General features: G+C 52.3%; 1 protein-coding gene and 1 long non-coding RNA gene across 7 annotated transcripts in view; one reads left to right on the top strand and one right to left on the bottom strand.

Moving 5' to 3' along the window:
- The window catches only part of ADAMTSL2 (ADAMTS like 2), a 25,069-nt gene extending 9,264 nt beyond the window's left edge, over positions 1-15,805 (bottom strand). Inside the window, exons 1-12 of one of the 6 annotated variants that reach the window (XM_040531419.1) lie at positions 15,484-15,651; positions 13,879-13,990; positions 13,102-13,244; positions 12,465-12,540; positions 11,958-12,060; positions 10,171-10,316; positions 9,952-10,075; positions 8,923-9,003; positions 7,798-7,973; positions 6,533-6,875; positions 5,463-5,844; positions 767-870 (exon numbers count right to left, since the gene is read on the bottom strand). In XM_040531419.1, coding sequence (XP_040387353.1) covers positions 767-870; positions 5,463-5,844; positions 6,533-6,875; positions 7,798-7,973; positions 8,923-9,003; positions 9,952-10,075; positions 10,171-10,316; positions 11,958-12,060; positions 12,465-12,540; positions 13,102-13,244; positions 13,879-13,989 — 1,789 coding nt within the window. In that variant the 5' untranslated portion in view covers position 13,990; positions 15,484-15,651. Of the gene's footprint in view, positions 1-766; positions 871-5,462; positions 5,845-6,532; positions 6,876-7,797; positions 7,974-8,922; positions 9,004-9,951; positions 10,076-10,170; positions 10,317-11,957; positions 12,061-12,464; positions 12,541-13,101; positions 13,245-13,878; positions 13,991-15,483 lie in introns of those variants that run through there. The other 5 variants (XM_040531417.1, XM_040531418.1, XM_040531420.1 and 2 more) reach the window with 5 other exon arrangements.
- On the top strand, positions 13,997-19,736 carry LOC121057386. Its single transcript, XR_005813778.1, has 3 exons — positions 13,997-15,416; positions 19,034-19,141; positions 19,606-19,736. It is a non-coding gene; the product is annotated as an uncharacterized LOC121057386 (long non-coding RNA).

Genomic DNA, 19,736 nt, shown 5'->3' with positions numbered 1-19,736 from the left:
GCTTCCCTCCCCCTAACCAAGGAGCAAAGGAGAGGGGGCTCAGAGCTTTTGGGGGATAAAAAGGGGGAATTTAGGAAAAAAGAACAGAGGCCAGACTTTGGCAGATATGTCGCTGTTCCAGGTTGACACCATTGCAGCTGAGACCAGCCTCGGCAGCAGGAGGAGTGGGAGAAACAGAACTAAATCAAAAAGCCAAGTGCTGCTTTGTTTCCTGCCAGAGCTGAACAATCTTCAAAATTTCAATCGGTCGGAAAGAAGCTGAGCTTTTCAAAATCCTCTGAATGTTCAAAAGGGAACGGGAAATAAAAAGAAGAAAAAGAAAAAAGGAAAAGAAGGAGCCCGGCTGCACAGAGTTCAATCCCCTCGCTGTCACAGCTGCCCCAGCTCAAGGAGCCGACATGCTCAAACCCAGCAAGAAGCGTTGGGACCCTGCCGGGCTGGTAAATGCAGGAGGACAGGGAGCTTTTTGCAGCTCACAAACGCTTTGCACAAGAAGCCCGCGGGGTGAGACCCTGGGATTTTTCCTCTCCTCCCCAGCAGCACGCACCAGCGGCTCTGCAGAACTCAGGGGGCTGAGCTGCGAATCCCCTGGCTTTGCAAGGCTACACTGGGGGACGTGGGGTCATGCTACACCAGATCTGACAATGGAGAGACTCCCTGAGCATCGCCAGGTCCTTCCCATCCCTACGAGACGTAAAAGCGACTCACACACCGGGTGGTTTCGGCGGCTGTGCAGAGGCTGCGTTTGGCTGCGTCTTATAACTACCTGTGGTACATGTAGAGCTGCAGGGTTCATGGGAGGAAAGCTTCCACCTGTACATGTCAGCAGCACTCACACCTTGGCCCTTTCTTAACAACTTCAATCTGTTTCTAGCAATAAGCAAAAAAAAAAATAGCATTTACAAGGAGAGCCGTGATACGCCACGTCAGAGACACACATCTGCGAGCAGGTTGGGTTTGGGAGGGGATTGGCTTTGTTTGTCAGTTGGGTTTGGTTGTTCTGATTTTGGGGTTTGTTTGTTTGAATTGTTTCATTTCATTTCACAACATACCTGTCCTGAGCCCCAAGTAGAATCCCCAGCCCGGTTAGAGGCAGAGCTTCCACTGTCTAGAAATAGAGAGAATGGGATAAAAATACCCACAAGTAGAAACAGTTCAGAATTTAAACAAAAAGTTCTCATTTTTTTTCCTGCTCAAATACACCTGGCCCTCGGCGTAACGGCGGCTAAAGGTGCAGTATCTCCTCCCCTGCGCCTCCAAGGCCGACCCGGCACGCCGCCACGCGCTGCTCAGCGCAGGCGGATTTTTGGCTGCTCCGAGCTGGGCAGCCTCGAGCCTACACGTGGCGCGGGATTTCGGCAGCCTGCCGCTCCAAGCACACTTTGCTTTTGGACACAAAGGCCCCGCCGGTCGCCTACCTGTTGCTTGGGCCACTCTCGCTGGATTGTTTTGGTTTGGATGCGTGATTTGCATCTCTCGTGTTCAAGCTACGTTCAAACGCGTAATGCCAAGTGGGAAAGGGATAACAGATTCAACCTGGTATGTGAAAAAGCATCTGTCAAACCAAGAACAGCAGCTTCTCCCGGTTCAGTGCGTCGTACGTCCTGAAATGTTGTAACACGTCAGGGATACTGCACCTTTACAACAAAGTTCTCAGACCTTTGCTCAAACCCTGCACGTGTCTACCCTGATTGAAAGAGCGGACAAGGTTGTATCCTGACATCCAGCTGTCTCTGGCCTGGCAAGATATGCAGCTTATATGATTTCTAGGCAGCAGAAGCTCTGGAATTGCCTTATTTAGGTGATCATAAGAAAAAGTTCAGGTCCAGTCTATCAGATCCACCTTTAAGAGGACACTGGTGAGAATCCAGGCGTTTCCTTCCAGACCCACCCTCCTTTCAGTGATCCTCCAGGAGGATTACAAACAATTCTCTTTTTCCCTGTTGATTCTGCCTGTCATTTTGGCAAACACTCATTTCCTGCATTTGAAATGGAACTGAAACAAATGTGGCTATTTTTGCACAAAAAACAGCAACCTTGGCTTGCCATAAATAGTGCTTTATCTTGCCAAAGCAGCTCCGCCAGAGCCACGCCAGCCACTGCCACCAGCAGCCCTGGTGCTGCCTGTGCTGGCTGCTTCCCCCAGGACAGCTTTCAGAAAGAGCCCTTCACATGCAGTCAACATCTAGATTTTATATTTTAATTATTTTAATTTGCCTGGAAAAGGGGCTGCGACCTAGCTCCTCTGCCCTGCACTCTGCTCTCTGAGGAACCAAAGCAAACACCACATTATCAGCTGAAAATAATCATCAAAATAAGCTTTATATCACATCTGAGGATGGAAAACCCTTCAGCAGCATCTCTTTAATGTATGTGATTCTGAAGAGCTTCTATGTGTAATGAGGTCACAGGGACAAGTTCTTTCTAGGTAGGTCAGACATTTGGTCATAGGGCACTGCTCAGCTCTTACCATTTCAATCTGAACAAAATAACAGTTTTGTCTCTAAATACAAACAGCAGCACATTGTCCTACAAACAAAGCAGGCGTTTTTTTTTCTTCTTTATGTAATGTATTTACAAGCATTATTATAATGTCAAGTGTTCTCTTCCCTGCCTGCACTTTGTTTCCATTTTTCATGCGGGCAACGGCACCAAAAGCCAGCACCAGGCCCCTTGTGCCAGGTGCCTGACAGCCTCATTGCTGCTTTCTAGTGAAATTCCTTCCTGGGGCAGTAGAAACAGACAGCCCTTTCTGGCAGCAGCTGATGCTTTGGCTGCCCATCTTCCCTAAACAGCCCCCATAACAGAAAAAAATAAAATAAAAAACGAGTGCATGAGACCAGGAGGTGACTCCAGTGCAGGACAAGCCCCAGCGGCGATGCTGCCAGGGTGCAACAGCCCGGCCCCATGGGGCTGGCTCCAGGGATGTAACAGGGCAGGATGGCACAGGCGCTAAAGGCTGCAGTAGTCCAAGAAAAAAGGTACCCCACCTCTAAGCAACTGTCTTGTGTGTGCAGCCGGCTGCTTACAGCCCGCAGGCAGATGACCCTCTCCGGCACCTTCACTTAAGGGAGTGGAAGCCCGCAAAAAGCCAACTTTCCATCCTTGGTCTGGAAGGGATGGGTTTGGGACGGGTCAGGTCCAAGCTCCTGCCCAAAACTAGGCTGACCCCAGGATGAGATGGGGCACATGGAGCCTTGCCCTGCCTGGTTTTGCCCCTCTCCAAGGGCAGACCCACAGGGCAGAGGTTTTCCTGGTGCCCCATCAGGGTCACCCCTGGGTAGTGCCTCCAGCCTGGCTCTGCATTAGCATCCCTCCTCCTCCTCTTCTCCTGGAGGAACAAGCCCAGTGCCTCCACTGCTCCTTGCATACCTCATGCTCCAGCACCCTGCCCGCGGTTGGTGGGATGGGAGGGATAAGGGGGGGGCAAGCCAGACCCCTCACCCTGCTATCGTGTCATATTTCCACACGCACAGCTCCTGTTTGCCCTGGGTGCAGCCTTTGGCTACTGCAAAACTCCAAAGCCAAAGGTCTTTTTCAGCTATTATTGTTTAGATCTGAAAAAAATCCTTATTTTATTCCCAAGAGTGGTAGAAAGAAGGAACATTGCTATTTTCTTCCCATTCCTCCCTTGGCTTCGTTCTGCAGTGCTTGGTACCTGTCCTGAATGGGTTTAAATCCCTGGGCTGTGCCTTTGATAGAGGGGTGGCTGGGGATAATGGGAAGAGGGTTTGCTTTTTTTTTTTTTATTATTTGGTTTGGGTTTTTTGTTAAGCATCACAGGGAACTGCACTCAAGGCACTAAGTCTTTTTTGTTTTATCCTGCAATAGACAAGCTGCTCTGAATTTCAAAGCACATACAGTTCCCTGCATTCCCAGGAGGCAGAAAAGCATCAGCCCCATTTAACAGCTACCAAAACAGAGATGTGAGTTACAGGGTGCTGAGCAAGGCCACGCAGGGAGGGTGCTGGGACTAGGCAGGACCCCAGCCGCAGGGCAGGCTCCCTCCTCACCCCACAGCACAAGGAAGGGAGCTGACAGCGCTGCCCTCGCTTGTCAAAGTGCTAATGAAATGCTTGCTTTGGCAGCTGCAGGCAGGCTTTCCAAGCCAAGCCACGAGGAGAGATGATAGACAAGCCCTTGGCAGCGTTTAAGTGTTCTTATCATTAAGAAGTCTGTGGATATGTTTGGCTGCGTGGACATTTTCTTTAGCATAAGCTTCTTTAGCACAAGCTAGCATAAGTTCTAGGTAAATACAGCTAACTAGAGCCAGAGAGCGTTTGCTCAGAGCTTTACATCTTCTGCAGCTCAGCAGCACAACCCATGGCTTCCCCGTGGGGAGCTGGGGGACAGAGGGGTTGAAGCAGCACAGCTAGGAGGAGACCTGGGTGCTGGGGACCCCCAAAAAACAGGAGGAGACCTGAGTCCACAGCTGTGGATCTGGGACCTGATGGCTCCCAAGAAGCCAGTCTCAGCCCAAGCTCTTTGGGGATGCTCGGACCTGTGGCTGTGTGTGAAGGACTGTGGATTGCTGCTCTGCCCAGCCCGCCAGCAGCCCCGTCCCTGCGAGCCCACGCTGGGAATGCACTGCCGTGAGCCCCAGGGCACCTCAGAAGGCACTCAGACATGAGGACAGGCACTATCCTGAGACTTCCCTTCACCCAGCCCAGATGAATTATGCTGCTGATGACAGACTATGTTGTGTTGTGTTTTTTTTTTTTTAAACCTTCCCATTGCATCTTTAACTCTACCACTTCTAACCAGCCATCAAAGAGATGTGAAGTGCCAGTCCTATTATTAACCACTTGAAGCTGCCAGAGAGCTTTTGATATCCTTATCAAAGGAAGGACTAATTGCACTGTTTCTTCCCCCATTAAGGCAACAAACCCAGACTATTTCTGTAGGCCCTACACAAATCTCTAGCTCTGCTGTGCCTCTCCAGCTGCCAGTAAGCAGCAGGGCTAGCCCCGGGAGCTGCTGTGGGCATGTTCCTGCCAACTCCAGGGAGGAAGACTGTGGGAGGCAGTCAATAGGGTGCAAAGAAAGGGGCCAGACCAACTTCTGCTGCTTTAGAACTAGGAGGGGGCCTGGGGAAAACATAGCAGGACATCAAGAGCAGACAAAAGGAAAAGAGGCTTTGTTACGGCCATGGATCTGGTAACATGTTACAGCTGGCCAAGAGCCAAAAGCACGCTGACAGTCAGCAGCGTGGATTGCTGACATTCCCCACTAAGGAGGGCAGTGAGTTTTCCTCTTGCTTAGAAGCGCTCTCAGCTTTCTGCTCCCAAACCTTTCCTTCCAGATTAACCCCTGGTGGAAAGCTTTTATGGCATCCTACTCCCACTTACCTTCTGGCTTCCAAAGCAGGTAGAAACCATGCAATGGGGTCAGCATTGAGTACAGTGCTATTATGATTTGAAAACAACAATAAATAGGATCGACTAGAAAGATGTGTCTCCTACCTTGCTTTGTGGGTTCTGTTCCCTTGAGGGCTGGTCATGGTGACAGTGGTGTTTGAGAAGGGAGTCTCTGCAGACGTGTTGACGGCTTTGCCATTGCTCAGCTCCATGTAGGTGCTATTGATGGTGTAGGTCACAAGGCCATCCGTGTCTTCATAGTCAACATAGAGGCTGTCAATGTGCGACCCCACAGAGTTGAGCGGGTCTCCCTGGGCGAAGATGCTGTTCATGGTCATGTTGAGCACCAGCTCCTTCGAGTCGGAGGACTTGTCTAGCAGCTTGTCCGTGATGGCGTTCTCCGAAAGGAATTCTCTGGAGGTGAGCCTGGGGTCGAAGTCTCTGTCATCATGGTCTGTCTGGTAAGTAGACCTGGTTACGTTTGAATCTAGATTGGAGCCAACAGGGGAAACAACGATGACAACCACAAAATGCATTCAGGCTGGGAGGCGAAAGCAGCCCAGAGCAGCAGGGACACACCAGAGCCTAAGCTCTGTCAGAGGCTAGAGGCAGGAGCAGGGGATTTGGGGGACCTCACAGAGTTGCACGCACTTGGGAAGAGTCCACAGCTCTCCTTGGGCCTCACCTTGCTACTGTGAGGCCCAAGGAAGAGAGCCTGGCTCCTGACAGCGCTGCCCCAAGCAGTAGCAAAGGTAGGAAGGAAGATGCCCGCCTGGCTCCCAAGCCCACACAGCCATGCAGGGAAGGCCCCCAGGGCAGTTTGGTGATGGGATGCCTGAGGGACTGGGGTAGGAAGGAGGTTGCTGGGGCTGTGGATAAGAGGGAGGTGACAGGAGGCTGTGGGGGGGGAGATTTGCACACCCAGGGCTCCCTCCCCTCCTTGGGACCAGGCAAAGCACCGCAGGGCACCAGTGGGGAGACCTTACCCACAGCCACCCCCCACCCACCAGAAACCAGAACCTGAAGGGCAAAGAGGATTTTATGAGCAGACACGTTTTAAAGAACTTTCCAAGGTTTCCAAAAAACGAACCAGCAGGATCACTAGAGTCAGAAACAGAGAATTTCTCAACAAGAGCTCTGAGAGCAGAACACTGAGGCCCAAGTCTCCTCCTTACCTTTGGGAGGTTTGCCCTTCAGTTTTGGCTCACAGTCAATTGTTTCTGCTCTTTCATAGACCTCATTGGTTTCCTGACCTTTGCTCAAGTTTAAATCTTCCTCCGTGTCCTGTCTTCCAAACACCTGGTTCTCCAAGTCTATCCTTTCCCTGGAGATTTTCCCAAAATAGGTTGCATTGTGTTGGAGAAAGCCCAATGGCACGTCTCCATCAAACTCTCTGCTTTCTTCACTATCTGACTCAGAAAAGGTGTAGTAGATAGGCTGGAGATTTTTTGAGTGTGGCTTCCTCAGGAGAGTGTATTCAAACGTGATGGATGGATTCTTGCCATTTTGATTCCAGACCTAGCAAACATGACATTATCAACAGATGCAGTGAATACTGGCACACAAAGTTTGAGATTCATCTTGGACTTGACAGTTGGTGAACATCCACCTTGCTATTTCCAAACTGCTTTCCCTTGGATTGCCAGCTTTGTACAGCTGGAGCCCAGCATGGTTGTCCAAGGGCTTTTTTTTTTTTTTTTTTGCAGCACCACACCAGGATCAGACCCAGCTCAGGGCTGGGAGCCCCAGACAGAACTCCTTCCCCTACCTCCAAGCGATCACCGAGACCTGGGAGAGCTGCCTTGAGTTACTGTCATCACATGCACAACCCCCCTTTTTGTGGCATTACAGTGAACAAGGGGCACATACCCCTTCTGCTACTATATCCACTGTATGGGGACTCAGCTCAGGCACTGCCACCCCTTCACTGACCTCCTGCTTTCTGAGCACCCAAGGGACCACCCCTTCCCCTTCAGAGAAGCCCGTGGCTACACAGAAGATGGCAGGAGTGGGACTCTGGCTGGCTGCCCAGAAGCCAATTAAGTTACTTTTTTCCATCTGCCTGGTTTTAGACAGTTTGCTTCCAAAAAAAATAAAAAAGAGTTGGGTTTTAAAGTTTGTGCACTTAGATAAGCTAGTTGGCCCAATTTCTTATTTTCACTTTTCCCAGCAGGTAATTCCGATGAAACACACCAAGAAGAGAAATCCCTCGCAGTGCCCGAGGTGACTTCTCCCTGCAGAGAGGGGCTACCAAGCCCACGTTCATTATTCACAGCCCTGCCTGGGCTTTTATTTGACATTGCAGATAAAACAGGTTCATGCAAGGAATGCTCCCAGGGGAGCTATGAAGCCACAGCAGGACTCTGCTCCTGTGCCACCCATCCCCCTCAATCCAAGGCAGCTTTTCCCATCACTCCCCCAAAAAAAAGCCAAAGCACACCATTATATTCAGTCCTTGATTTGTTGGTCCTTGGGCAACGATATACTCTATGCCAGTCTCATAGACATCCATGGGCCTGCGGTACTTGAACACCGTGCCTGCAATGTTGAAGTTCTTCGGACTGTCAACTTTGTAGTTCCCGTTGAAGAAGTAGTAGCCAGCTTCATCAGCCACGGCTTAAAGTGAGGGAGAATGAATAAAAATTTTTTCCATCAAGTGTGATAAGAGAGGCATGCAATACTGCCACTTTTTTGTTCAGGGTATAAAATTATTGGAGCGTCATAGTAACAAAATACATTTTTCCTGCTTTTTGTGACAGATTCATCACAACATATTTCCAACACGCATTGTGCCAGTCTTTGCCCAGAGCTCTGGGCCATGCTTTCCTTACACTGCAAGCTGCTAGGCGCGTTGGCCCACAGCCCTGGCTCAGCACAGCCATTAAATAAGAACAGATCTGCAGACAATAAGCAGACTGCCGGGGGCTGGCAGCAGAAGCTGCTTCTCTGGGAGCCTTGAACTGCTTACACTGAGCCCAGCACTGGCCCAAGGCAGTTCTGCCAGAGCGAGCCCAGGACCTGCACTAAATGCAGCCCTTTTTATCTAAGCCTTCCTACACATGGCCATGAGCCTCTGAGGCAGCACCGGAGCATGACAGCAGCAAACATGAGCCTCTGTTGGGCAAGGCCAAGTTTGTCCACACCCCTCCTGAGCAGCTCTGCCACCTCCATCAGAGATCAGCCTTGTGCCACCAGCGCTTGATGAGGCAGCCCATAGACATCTCCTGAGTACTGCCGTCATGGTCCATCGTGCATTCCTCAAGCTAGGAAGGATCACGGGGATCACAAGAGAGGTGAAGTCACTGGGCTGTGAGCTGGCACTAGCATGTTTGTCAAACTGCACTGCAGTAGCAATAATATTGACCAACAGCTCTGCATTTTGATTGCTTTAATGCAGAAATACAGCCAAGGTGAAGAGAAACACACTGGCTCATTTAAATGGTCATTTACACTGACTGTGGACTGAGCTCATGTCCGCAATAAAGCTACATTCATATCCACATTGGAAAAAATATTAGCTAGCATACACATGCATTCTAGGGAAGTACCAAGAGGTTATACACACCCAGAACATCTGCAGATTTTTTCCGTTCTACTATCTGGATATCCCTCGCTCCAGCAGGAATGTGCGTTACCAGAGAATAGCCTACGGGAAACTACAGATTAATGAAAGGAGAACTTTTTAACGAGTTATCTGAACAAAATGCTCAGTAGTCAGTATTGCAATATTGCAAGCAGACTGGCTCTGATCCAGAGACTTACAGGAGTTACAGATTTTAATGGAGATTAATGTTAACTGTTGGGCTGCAAGTAGGAGCTTACTGGTAATAGAAAATAAGAAAGTATAAGCAACAAATCTTGCTTTATGATGGGTTAATGCAGTCAAGAGAGGAAAAGGATGCAATCCTTATATGCACAAACATGACGTTTAAATAAACTGGTGAAGGAACACGTCTGAAGACTTTGTTAACTAGAGAAGCAGTCCTGGGGTTGGACACCCTGTGCTAGCTGGTCTTCAAGACCCCCCTAGAACAAGATTACAGCCTGCTTCACCTCCAATTCCCCTTTGCCTAGTGCTAGGTAAGTGATGGGACAAATCCTACTAACAGCACTGCAATTACTTCAGCTTGCTCTGTGTTAAACTGGTCCCCAGAGAGCATTAATCATTATTCCTGAATTAGACTACTATATTTAGGACGAGTAGGTTCTGTTGCTTTATTTATATCACACTGATTTTGGAAATCCCGGTCTTTCAAAACACCCTACCTTCCTGTTGTTACAAGGCATTTATTTCTGGTTTTACTGGGTCATGGGAAATTAAACCAAATCAGAGACGGCAGCCTCTTGCATAACCCTGTTGCACCATTCAGAAATCTTGTATTTCTGAGAAGTGTCATGAGAAGTTACTGTTTTTACAGAAGGGTTGCCACTTCCAGATTTGGGCAGGGAATCGACACAAGAAGAACATGCAGAAAAAAAGCTGAGGCAGGGCACTTAGTACGAGTGAAAGCAGTTTACCAAACAAACAAAAAAAAAAATGAACGCAATTAAAAGAGCCCTCTGCCCCAACACAAAGGGACCCTTAGAGCCTTACCAAGATGAGAGTTTCCTTTCCGGTAACTCCCAGTCACATGAGTGCAGCTGCTCCCATCTCCTTGGCAAACTCCACATTTATCCAAGGTGTGGGTGGAAAAGAGAATGCCATCGCAGCCAATCGGCTAGAAAAGGCATAGAGTACTGAGGGTCAGGCAAATATTGCACCCCTTGTAGCTCTCTGAATGCTAACAATATTTTTGCTATAATGTTTAACAACCTCACATTTTCCAGACACGCAAACCCCTCGGAAATCAGTGTATTTGCAGGATGTTCCATCCCGAGCCTGAACCATTAACTGTCTCTGACCATCCACAGTGGTGCAATGGAGGTCACAGGGCTTGCTAGAAATGTGAACATAGTCATCTAAGGGGAAAGGATATAAAGATACATTCAAAACAGCAGAAACAATAACTTTCATCCAACTAAAGTCAAAGAATCTCTGCCAAGCTAAACAACGGCAGCAACAACACAACTGCACGGCAGCCAGCGCTTCAAGAGCTACAGTCTCCTGTGCTCGCAGGCTGGACAGGAGATCGTGCTTCTGACAGCGTGACAGCCTGCTGCTGCAAGCCTTTGCACAGCCAGGCAGCCCTCGCTGCTGGCAGCAACAGATGCATCTGCTGATGCTACTGGCATCGTGAACACCCGCCTGAGGATGCCACTACTCTGTGCAAGGGCTTGCAGTAGCGATACATACATTACACAACAGCATATGCATGTTCATGTATCAATATTTAATACTTAAGTTACATTAGCATAGACATTCGCTGTTTTAAATAGATATACAAGGCTATATTCAAGCCATAGCAGCTTAAAACGTAAGAGCTTTTCCATAAACATTCACCCAAGCTGGACTCCATTTGCCCTTTGCTTTCTGCAGACAGCTGGCTGGCTGCACCCACTGGCACAGCAGACCCACGCCCAACAGACATTTTATAATACCCACAGGAAGCAAGTGACAAAATCATTTTTGCACCAGCAATCCAGCACCAAGCGTTACACTCCGCCACGGAGGGAGCAGTGATATACCCACTGGCCTGCGCACCCAAGCAAGGCAGCATCAATGGCAAAACATTATCCTGCAAATCCCCCGGGAGCCACGTGAACGCCTGCTAAAAAACAAAACAATTCACTGTAACTGTTCTGGTGAATCATCTCAAGTAGTGAATTACGTTTAAAGAAGTTGTCACCTTGCCATAGGAAGGGGACAGAGCCAGCCAAGCAGTCAGAGCTAACCAGCCAAGCCCTGCCACCCCTGCCAAGAGGCTGGCGAGACAAGGGCTTGGTTCAATCGAAAGGAAAGGAGGCAACAAGTAACTTCATGATGCTAATTGTTCTTGATGTTCATGATGCATAATTGTTCTTGGGTATGTGCATAGACACCTAAAATAAGAAAACTCCACTAGCTCCCATCTCTATTTTTAGACACCTACATGCCACTGCCTGGGGTCCCAGGGAAAAAAGAAGCCTGAATCCAACGGGCATTAGGTGCCTAAAAATAAGTGGAAAAACAAACCTCGCTCTGACTCCTAAATTATTCCTGCAGCTCTGTGTCGCTCACCCCAGATGACCGAGCTGCCTAACCTCATCTCGGTGACGTTTGGCAAAGCACACGAGCTGCGGGGGAGGCAGCAGGCATCACTGGAAGGCAGCAGCCAGCAGCAGCCCCGGCTCAAAGGACACTTGTCTGGGGAAGTTGGACCCTCCCTGCCCGCACAGGGCATCACCCCGTGCTCTCATCCCCCTCCAGCCTTTCAACTGTGGTCCTTGGGAGCGGTGACCAAAACAGACTGAAGGATACAGCTATAAATGTATTTGTTATTTTATTTTTTAAGTAACCCTGCAGCTGCAAAAGCCTCCTTTGAACTTGGGAGACAGCTGATTGTCTCTCTGAAAAAATCACTTTAAAACGGCAGAGGAGGAGCCTTCCTGCAGTCTATAGCATCATAACTATCAAAATATTTTGGCTAGGCATTATGAAACACACAAAGAATGTCTTGTTACCAGGATATAAAGGTTTCCATTGATACGTTCTTCCATTATACACATGGGAGTTAAAGGATGAACACTGCTCCTCTCGAAAGCTCCTTCCATTTGCAGGGCACTCCTAGAACGGGATACATTAACATCCTGATGAAAACAGACTGTGGGAAAGGTTTCTGGCACATCTCAAGCAGCTGCAAGGAGCTTTTCCATTGCCTGCCCTGTGCGGAACCACATCTTCCTCCTCCTCCTCCCAGTGCAGGGACAGCTGGGGAAACCCCCGGGGAGATGGTGAAGAACAACCCACTGGGTTTCATGGCCCCAGCACACACAAAGAGACCCAAAGCCCCCAGCACAGCAGTGACGAGGGCCAGAGAACAGAGCTCCAGCTGCTTGCAGGGGCGGTGGGCTGACAGCTACAGGACAAACGGTGCCCCCACTCCAAGGGACCCTGAAATGCCACATGAAGCAAGCCTTTTTTTTTTTTTTAAAATCAAACATCACCAATGAGAAAAAGGATATCCTTACTTGTACTTTGCAGAGCTGGTATCTTTTGGATGTTCCAGTGCAAGTTTTATTAGCCAGCCCACTCACTGACTTTCTTCTGAATAAAGAAACAACCGTTAGACAGGGGTCAGAGACCCTTCTCTTCACTCTCTCAAAAGAATTTGTCCCCTGCTTCTGGGAGACCTGTCTCCACGTAGCAGAGCCACGCAGATCTACCACGGCCTCACTGAAGTTAAAGGCAAAGATCTCACTAGCTTTGCCACCTGTACCACAAGCTGCTCATCAGTGTCCCGGAAGACATCGCAGGGACCAGCCCGGACAGGGCAGAGCCCTGCACGAGCAGCTGGCACCAGCAGCCCCCATCCAGCCCCGCACCACGGTGCTGTGCCAGGAGCCCCAAGAGCAGCACGGCGCTGCACCCGCTGCCCATCCGCACCGATCCTATGGGAGAAACCTCGGGGCCAGCCCGAGGGGGACAGCCAGGACACAGCCTCCTCGTAACAAGATGCTCCAGGCACACTTACCTTCTGCTCCGGTGGGGTTTGCCAGCCAACGACTCTTCACCAACGCTTATCTACCATGCGATGACCTGGGCCAGACCCACCAGAACACCCAAGCCGGATTTTTGCCACCCCTGCCATGAAGCACAGTGCAGTACCTCTGCCGCAGGCAGTGCCTCTCCTGGGACTTGACACCCCCGCCGCAGGTCCTCGTGCACGCCGTCCACTTGGTCCACTCGCCCCACCAGTAGGCGGTCACATCCGCGCCTTCCTCCAGGCTGTTGGAGGTCTGCGGCATGTCCTGCTCACATACAGCCAGGTTCGGGAGAGAAAGTTTTGGGTGCTCACCCCACGTTGCTTGCCCGGCCACCCATCCCTGCTCGGCCCGTATTGTGCCACTCCAGGGCTAACAGGCATTGCCTTCGCATCCCAAGGTCAAGCCTGAGACTCCCTTCTTGCAAGAAATTCTGCTTTTTCAATTGTGCTTTCATTACGAGTTGGAATGAAATTGCAATATTTAAGATTCCTCGGGAAGGGAAGCGTTCATTGTTCAGCTCAGTCGGCAAAACCAAGCTCCCAGACAACCCTAACCCCCCCACGTCTGCTGGGGCTCTGCTCTCGCTCCACAGCGAACTCAGGGAGCCAAAGAGCTGGTGGCAGCCAGAACCTAAAGCAAACCCTTGCAGAACTGCTCCGTGGTGGCACAGCGTGCCCATGGCAGGCTGGAGGAGCCCATGGACTCCCCATACACATGCCACCAGGTCTGTCACTTCAGGAGGGTCCTTGACACCCCCCACTCCTACCACTGGAGTGACTCCAACGTCAAGGGCAATGGAGCTGCTCTGCTGGCAGCATCACCACCACCTGCTCTGTGCTGCACCACTTTAAAGCCCAGAGAACCCCAGAAAGGACCCCCAGCAAGGCGACCCGCTTACCTGAGCTATCACAAAGGCAACGTTGCCCATGAAGAGAAGGGCCAGGGCACCTTTCAGCTGGGCCTGCGTGCTGCTGGAGATGCTGCTCCACCTCCACCTGAGGATCTTCATTCTAAAAAGCAACCACACGCCTCGCTAAGCGAGACCCCATCCAGGCCAGGGGGAGAAGAGGCTGCTCTGCAGCCTGAGATACCCGGTGTGCGTCTTATTCAGCATTCCTGGTCAGCTAAGTGCCACTGGCAACTACAAGGGCTTGATCCAGAGGCTCTATTTAATTAGAGGCCACATTAACACTGACAGGTTCTATCATATCTCAGCTGCTATCTTCCAAACCCCACCTCTGTGCTGGTTCCCAGGGGCTACACCTGGTAACAGCAGCGTGAGCTGGGCTCCGAGCCTGTCTGGGGAAGGAGCAGGGCTGACACCAAAGCAGGTGCTGCATGGGAGGCAGCGAGTGACAAGAAGTGTCACTGGCTTTCAAAAAAAGCAATGCATTTCAATATTCCCATTTACAGAACTGCTCCTAGAAGAGTGAGATGAAAGGCTTCATAAACAAACAAAACAATATGCAATTAGCAGCCATTATTTTTCCTCTTTTCATTTATTCTACTCTAATTCCCAGAGAAGCCTGTTCTTATAGAAAAGAAACCATGCGCAATTAAAGCGCCGAAATAAAGTATCCCAAGTGTCAGCCTTCCATCTGGTTCTCCATTTGTCTCATGAAAGAAAATAACCCAGAATGGCATTTTCTTAAATAAAACCCAGCTCAAAACCACAATACATTTTATTGTGAGCCTCGCTGCGAGAGCCAGGAGCGAGCAGGTTTCAGGAAATCGTGCTTCCAGGCAATCAAAGCAGTGCACGTCTGTAAGAGAGATACAGACAGTCTCCTCTAGGCTAATTCCCTTTGAGAAGTGACTAGACAGTATTTTTGGGAAGTGGGGAGGTGGGAGAGAGGCTGCTCCTGCGGAGAGAGGGCACGACCATAGAGCTGCAACACAGAGGTTTTTTCCTCCTCCTCTTTCTTTTTGCAGAGGCTTTTGCAGCAGTTTGGGAAACGCAGACGTGCCGGCAGTGCCTGCCCAGCTTTGGGGGCTGGCTCGCAGCAATCCCCAGAGGGGCTCCGGGTCCCCAGCTCAGCTTTGCTATCGCCCCAACGCCGAGGTGCAGCTCGCAGGAGACACTTTCCAAATCGCGGCTCCGTTGATTAATTGAAGCCCGGAGCTCTTGGCCGGGGATGCCGGGGACAGGTGGCTGCGCTTTGCTTTACACTTGGTTTTCATTAAGGCTCCCAGACACTTCTGATTGCGAGCCAATAAACTGGCTTGCTCAGAGTTTATCCGAGACTCAGCGAAGAGTTTCATGCTTAAATACCCTAGATTCGGCGAAGAGTTTGCATGCATAAATAAAAGGGGGAGGAAAAAGAAGAGTGGGGGGGGACGGAAAAAAAAACAAAAAAAAAGCAAAAACACGGGCATTTCGGAGCATTTGGAGCAGGCAGAGGATGGAGCCCCCGGAGCTGGAGCTGCACCCACCGGGTACCACGGCCTCGGCTCTCGCCTCTCCCCCCCCCCGCCCCCCTTGCCCCCAGCCCTTTCCCCGTACCTGGCGATGCTGCGGGTGCCGGGGAGCAGCGGCAGCCCCGGCCGCTCCCTCCTCTTCCTCTTCTTCCTCCTCCCCGACTTCAAAGCGCAGCCACCAGCGCCGGGCTCGCAGCGAGGAGGAGCCGCCGCAGTGGCTCCCCCCAGCCCTCGCCGGCCGCTCTTATAGCGCTGGGGGGGGGGGGGGGGGCTGAAGAAGGGGGGGGGGGGGGGGAAAGGGCGGAATTCACACCTCTCGGCCCGGGATGCCCCCACCCCGCTTAACCCCTCGCCTCCCCCGGCGCCGATCCGCGGCCGCCAGCCGGTTTCCTGCGGCGAAGCCGGGGGGGCACAGGCGGGGGGAGGCGGCACGCATGCGTCCCCGCCGCTGCCCGCCCGTGATTTCCACCCCCCCCCCCCGAGGCCGTTTTTCGCCCCCCCCCCCCCGAGCTGGGCAAGGGGATGCCGAGGTGCCCCCCGAGGTGGCAGCCGCCCTACTTGCTGTCTGCCCCCCCCCCCCCCCCCCCGCATCGTGCTCGCTCCTGCAAAAAGGAGGGGGAAAAAAGGGAAATCCGGTAATCCTGGGGTGTTGGCGCCGTTTGGTGAGGCTCGGCGTCACGCACGCTGCTTGGTGCAGCTTTCTGCCACGCAGGAGGAAAAGGAGGGTGGGGGGAACGGGGCTTGGTGCACACGAATTGCCCTGCGGGGTGGCTGCAGTGCCCCTGGCTGGGGGGCAGCTGCACACGTGTCGCCTCCGGCCACGGCACATGGCAGGGACAAGCCCATGGTGGCAAGTGGGACACGATGACACCACGCGTGCAACCCACAGGTGTCCCACGAGGTCCCTTCCCTGTGGGCTTCGTGCAGTCGATGATGTGGATCACCTGCACGGTGTCGCACATCTCTGTGCACGTCGTAGCACGTCCCTGCACACCCAGTGGGGATGTCCCGGCACGTCACCAAGCCCACCTGCGCGGTGGCCTCCGTCTCCTGGCTCCAGCACTCCAGGGATGCTGTCTGGGCAAGGACCGCTGGTACCACGGTTATTACGGAGCAGCGGTGCCAGGGCTGCGAGGATGGGGACACAGCGGTGCCTGCGGACACAGCGGTGCCTGGCCCTCGGTGGCAGCACTCAACCCCATCCAGACACCCACCCAGTTTCCGTGCGTGTCTCCACCAGCCATGGGGCACCAACCCCACGCAGCTCCCAGGGCCGCTGCACCTCTGGGTCATGGAGAATTTGGGCCCCAGGGATGGCGGTGAGGAGCTGAGTGGAGAATCCATCCCAAAAAAAATTGCATGGGAAATGAAGTCTCCTTTTCTGTTTGGCTAAACGTCTGCCAGCCTGTTTTAATTTATCCAGCTAGGTTGATTTGCAACTTTTAATTTTCCATCGGTTGGCTGTGACCAGGACACTGGGAAAATTTAGCACTCGAGTTCACCCAGCTCCTGTGTTTCAAAATATCCCAGCCCGAGACATGCAGGAGAAAGCCCTTTCCGTTTCGGAACAACCAGGAGGGAAAAGTCTGAACACGAGAGATTTTAAAAGCATCAAGCTACTTCACACTGAAAACGCCAGAGCAGCCTGGGTCCGTGTCAGCCTCTGCATCCCCCAGCCTGCCCCAGGTTTGGCAGGAGGCTGCACCCCGTGGGACCCCATCCCTGGGTGACCCCGCACCCCGCAGGGACACCCGGGACTGGGAGGCACTGGGGATGAAAGCCAGGGGTTGGGAACAGCAGTCCCCAGGCAAGCACTGGGGGAGCCAGCAGCAGGCGAGGCGCGTTCAGTCTCTCTGTGCCTCACCAAAAGTCCATCAAAGCCAAGGGAGTTTTTTTTCCTTTTTTTTTTTTTTTATGAAACAGTTGAGATGACTCAGCGGTTTCTGACGCAATCCCCGTTTCATCGGAAAATTCCTAACCAGCTCCTAGTGGCAACTGATTGCTCCCATAAATCACGCCGTGTTATCCCTGGCCGCGGCAGCGTGGCTTACGCAGCCCCGGCCCCTCCGCGTGAAATCAGCAGGAGCGATGCCATCGCGGCGGTGGGAGCAAAAAACAGCCCTGAAAGCAAAAACACTCTGCAGAGCAGACCCAAAGCTCGAGCCTCCCTCCTGCTTCACCATCAGGGGCCAAACCTCCGTGCCCCCCACCCCAAAGACCCCGATCCCTCCACCCCAAATCCTGTGGCTGCGGGTGCTGCTGCTGCCGAGGCTGCCGGCAGGTCCGGCATTAATCACCGGCGGCCGGTCTCAGACGACAGGGTTTTTTATCTCCCTTTTTTTTTTGGCATGAGCGTTAGAAATGATTTGCAGATGTTATTTACTGCGTTTTGGGCTCGGAGTAAATCGAGACAAGATGCACCTGCGTGGACGGGGAGAAAGCCCTCCCCACTGGGGGACGGTTGCGGCGTGCTCGCGCAGGATTTTCCCAGGGAAATTTGGGACTCCAGCAGGGGCTGAGCCATGGGGAGATGGAGTGGGTGCTGCAGCACCTGCTCCAGCCCCGCTCCACGCCAGCCAGCGTGCATCCCGCAGCACGATGAACAAGGGGCAAAATCTCAGCCTGCATGAGGCTGAAATGGTGCAAATGGCCCGGATCTGCCCAAAAAGCTGATTTCAGCTCTGCTGCCCTTGCTGCCGCTGTTTGGGGCGTGCCGTGCAGCCCCTCTGTGTGCCAGCAGCTCGGCAAAGCCACCCAAAAAGCGAGCACAGCAGGAAAACAGCCTCAGCCCTAGCAGGCAGAGCATGCTCACTCCCAGGCTGAAGCCGAGACGTTCAGGGTCAGTGCTCTGAGCTACCTCGGCCAGGAACGAGGGCTTACTCCAAATCTAACCCCAACTCCCCAATTTGGCTCATTCCCAGGGGAGCCTCCCCTCCCTGGGGACCCAGCCAGCAGGCCAAGCATCCCATGCTGCTGCACCCTACCATCCCTGAGGCTCTCACCCCTGCGCAGGGCAGCTGCCAGCTTCTCCACCCCAAACCGGTGCCCAGCTTAATTCACAGTCCAAATAAAAGGAGCGACAGGCACTCCAAAATATCCTCCCTCCAGCCCAGGGAGAGCCGCCGGCGGCTGACTGCTTGTTTGGCCACAGAAGTGCCTGCAGAGGAAAGGAGTTTCCTCCACTGAAATTAGTTCAGTGAAGTTTTGGACAGAGCAGTGTCTCTGCTCCACAGGAGCCGCCACGGCACGGAGGCACTCTGCGCTTGGCAGGATCGGGCCCTTTCTTGGGGGTTGCTTTGCCAGGGGCAGCCCCAAGCAAGTCCCCGTGCAGGGCTGCACGAGCACGGAGCAGGACCTGCTCCCGGTGAGCTGGAGCCACCTCCCAGCCACGAGCTGCACCGATCCAGCACCACTTTCCAGGCAACATTCATCCTTTTTCTGGCCCAGCCCCGGTGCGGGTGCAGTGGATGGAAGAGCTCTGCTGTACCCAGCCCCTCCAAAATGCCTGCCCACGTCCAGGAGAGCCAGGCTGGAGGAGGATGGTCTGGAGTCCGCTGGTCCAGGACCCCCCGGCGGCTTCATGTTCACTCAGGGGGAGATGACTAACAGATTTTCTTCCCTTTTTTTTTTTTAAGGTTTCCTGCAGAAGTGGCCCGTTTGTTCAACAGTCCTGCACAGCTCCACGCAGCGTTTTCGAGCGAGCCTGGCACGGCGTGAGCAGATCTAAGGCAGCCATGGAGCGGGTGAGGTCCCTGCATGGCCGGGACATTGCCAGGGGGAGCAAAAGGTGGCAAAGCCCCAAAAAAAAGGCCCTGGCAGCCAGCCCTACCTTCTTCTCCAGAGCTGTGGCTATGGCCTACCACTGTGCAACTACAGCAAGAGGAGACCAAAAGAGTGTCCTTTCGACACTCCCAGTCCCTTGCAGAGTGACCCACAGCACAGTATTAGGCAAGGCACTTAATCTGTGCGTGCTTGCATGAAGTGTGGAAAATGATTTATATCATGTTAGCGTGAGGGTTTCAGCCGTGGCTATTTGCAATATGTTGAGTCAAACCGAACAGGCCAAAGCCACCAAGTTGCCATCAGATTCCTATTAAAATGCCTCTTGGAAGTTTGAAAGCCACAAGTGACCGCAGTGTCCCCTCCCCAGGTACGGTGATGGCCGTAGAGTTTTAATGGTATTAAAAGCTATTATTTTTTTCTGCAGATTTATTTCGCTTTAATTTTACCTGCCCCTGAAGAGCATAGGTTCCTGCAGGAACCTGGAGGAGCGTCCAGACTGGTCACGCTTGGCTGGGAATTTAAGCTATGCAAAGATTAAAAACCAAAAAGTACAAA

This window comes from Cygnus olor, chromosome 19 (assembly GCF_009769625.2).
Source record: "Cygnus olor isolate bCygOlo1 chromosome 19, bCygOlo1.pri.v2, whole genome shotgun sequence".
NCBI lineage: Eukaryota > Metazoa > Chordata > Aves > Anseriformes > Anatidae > Cygnus > Cygnus olor.
The sequence above is the reverse complement of the archived record's forward strand: the minus strand, read 5'-3'. Positions and strand labels throughout refer to the sequence as shown.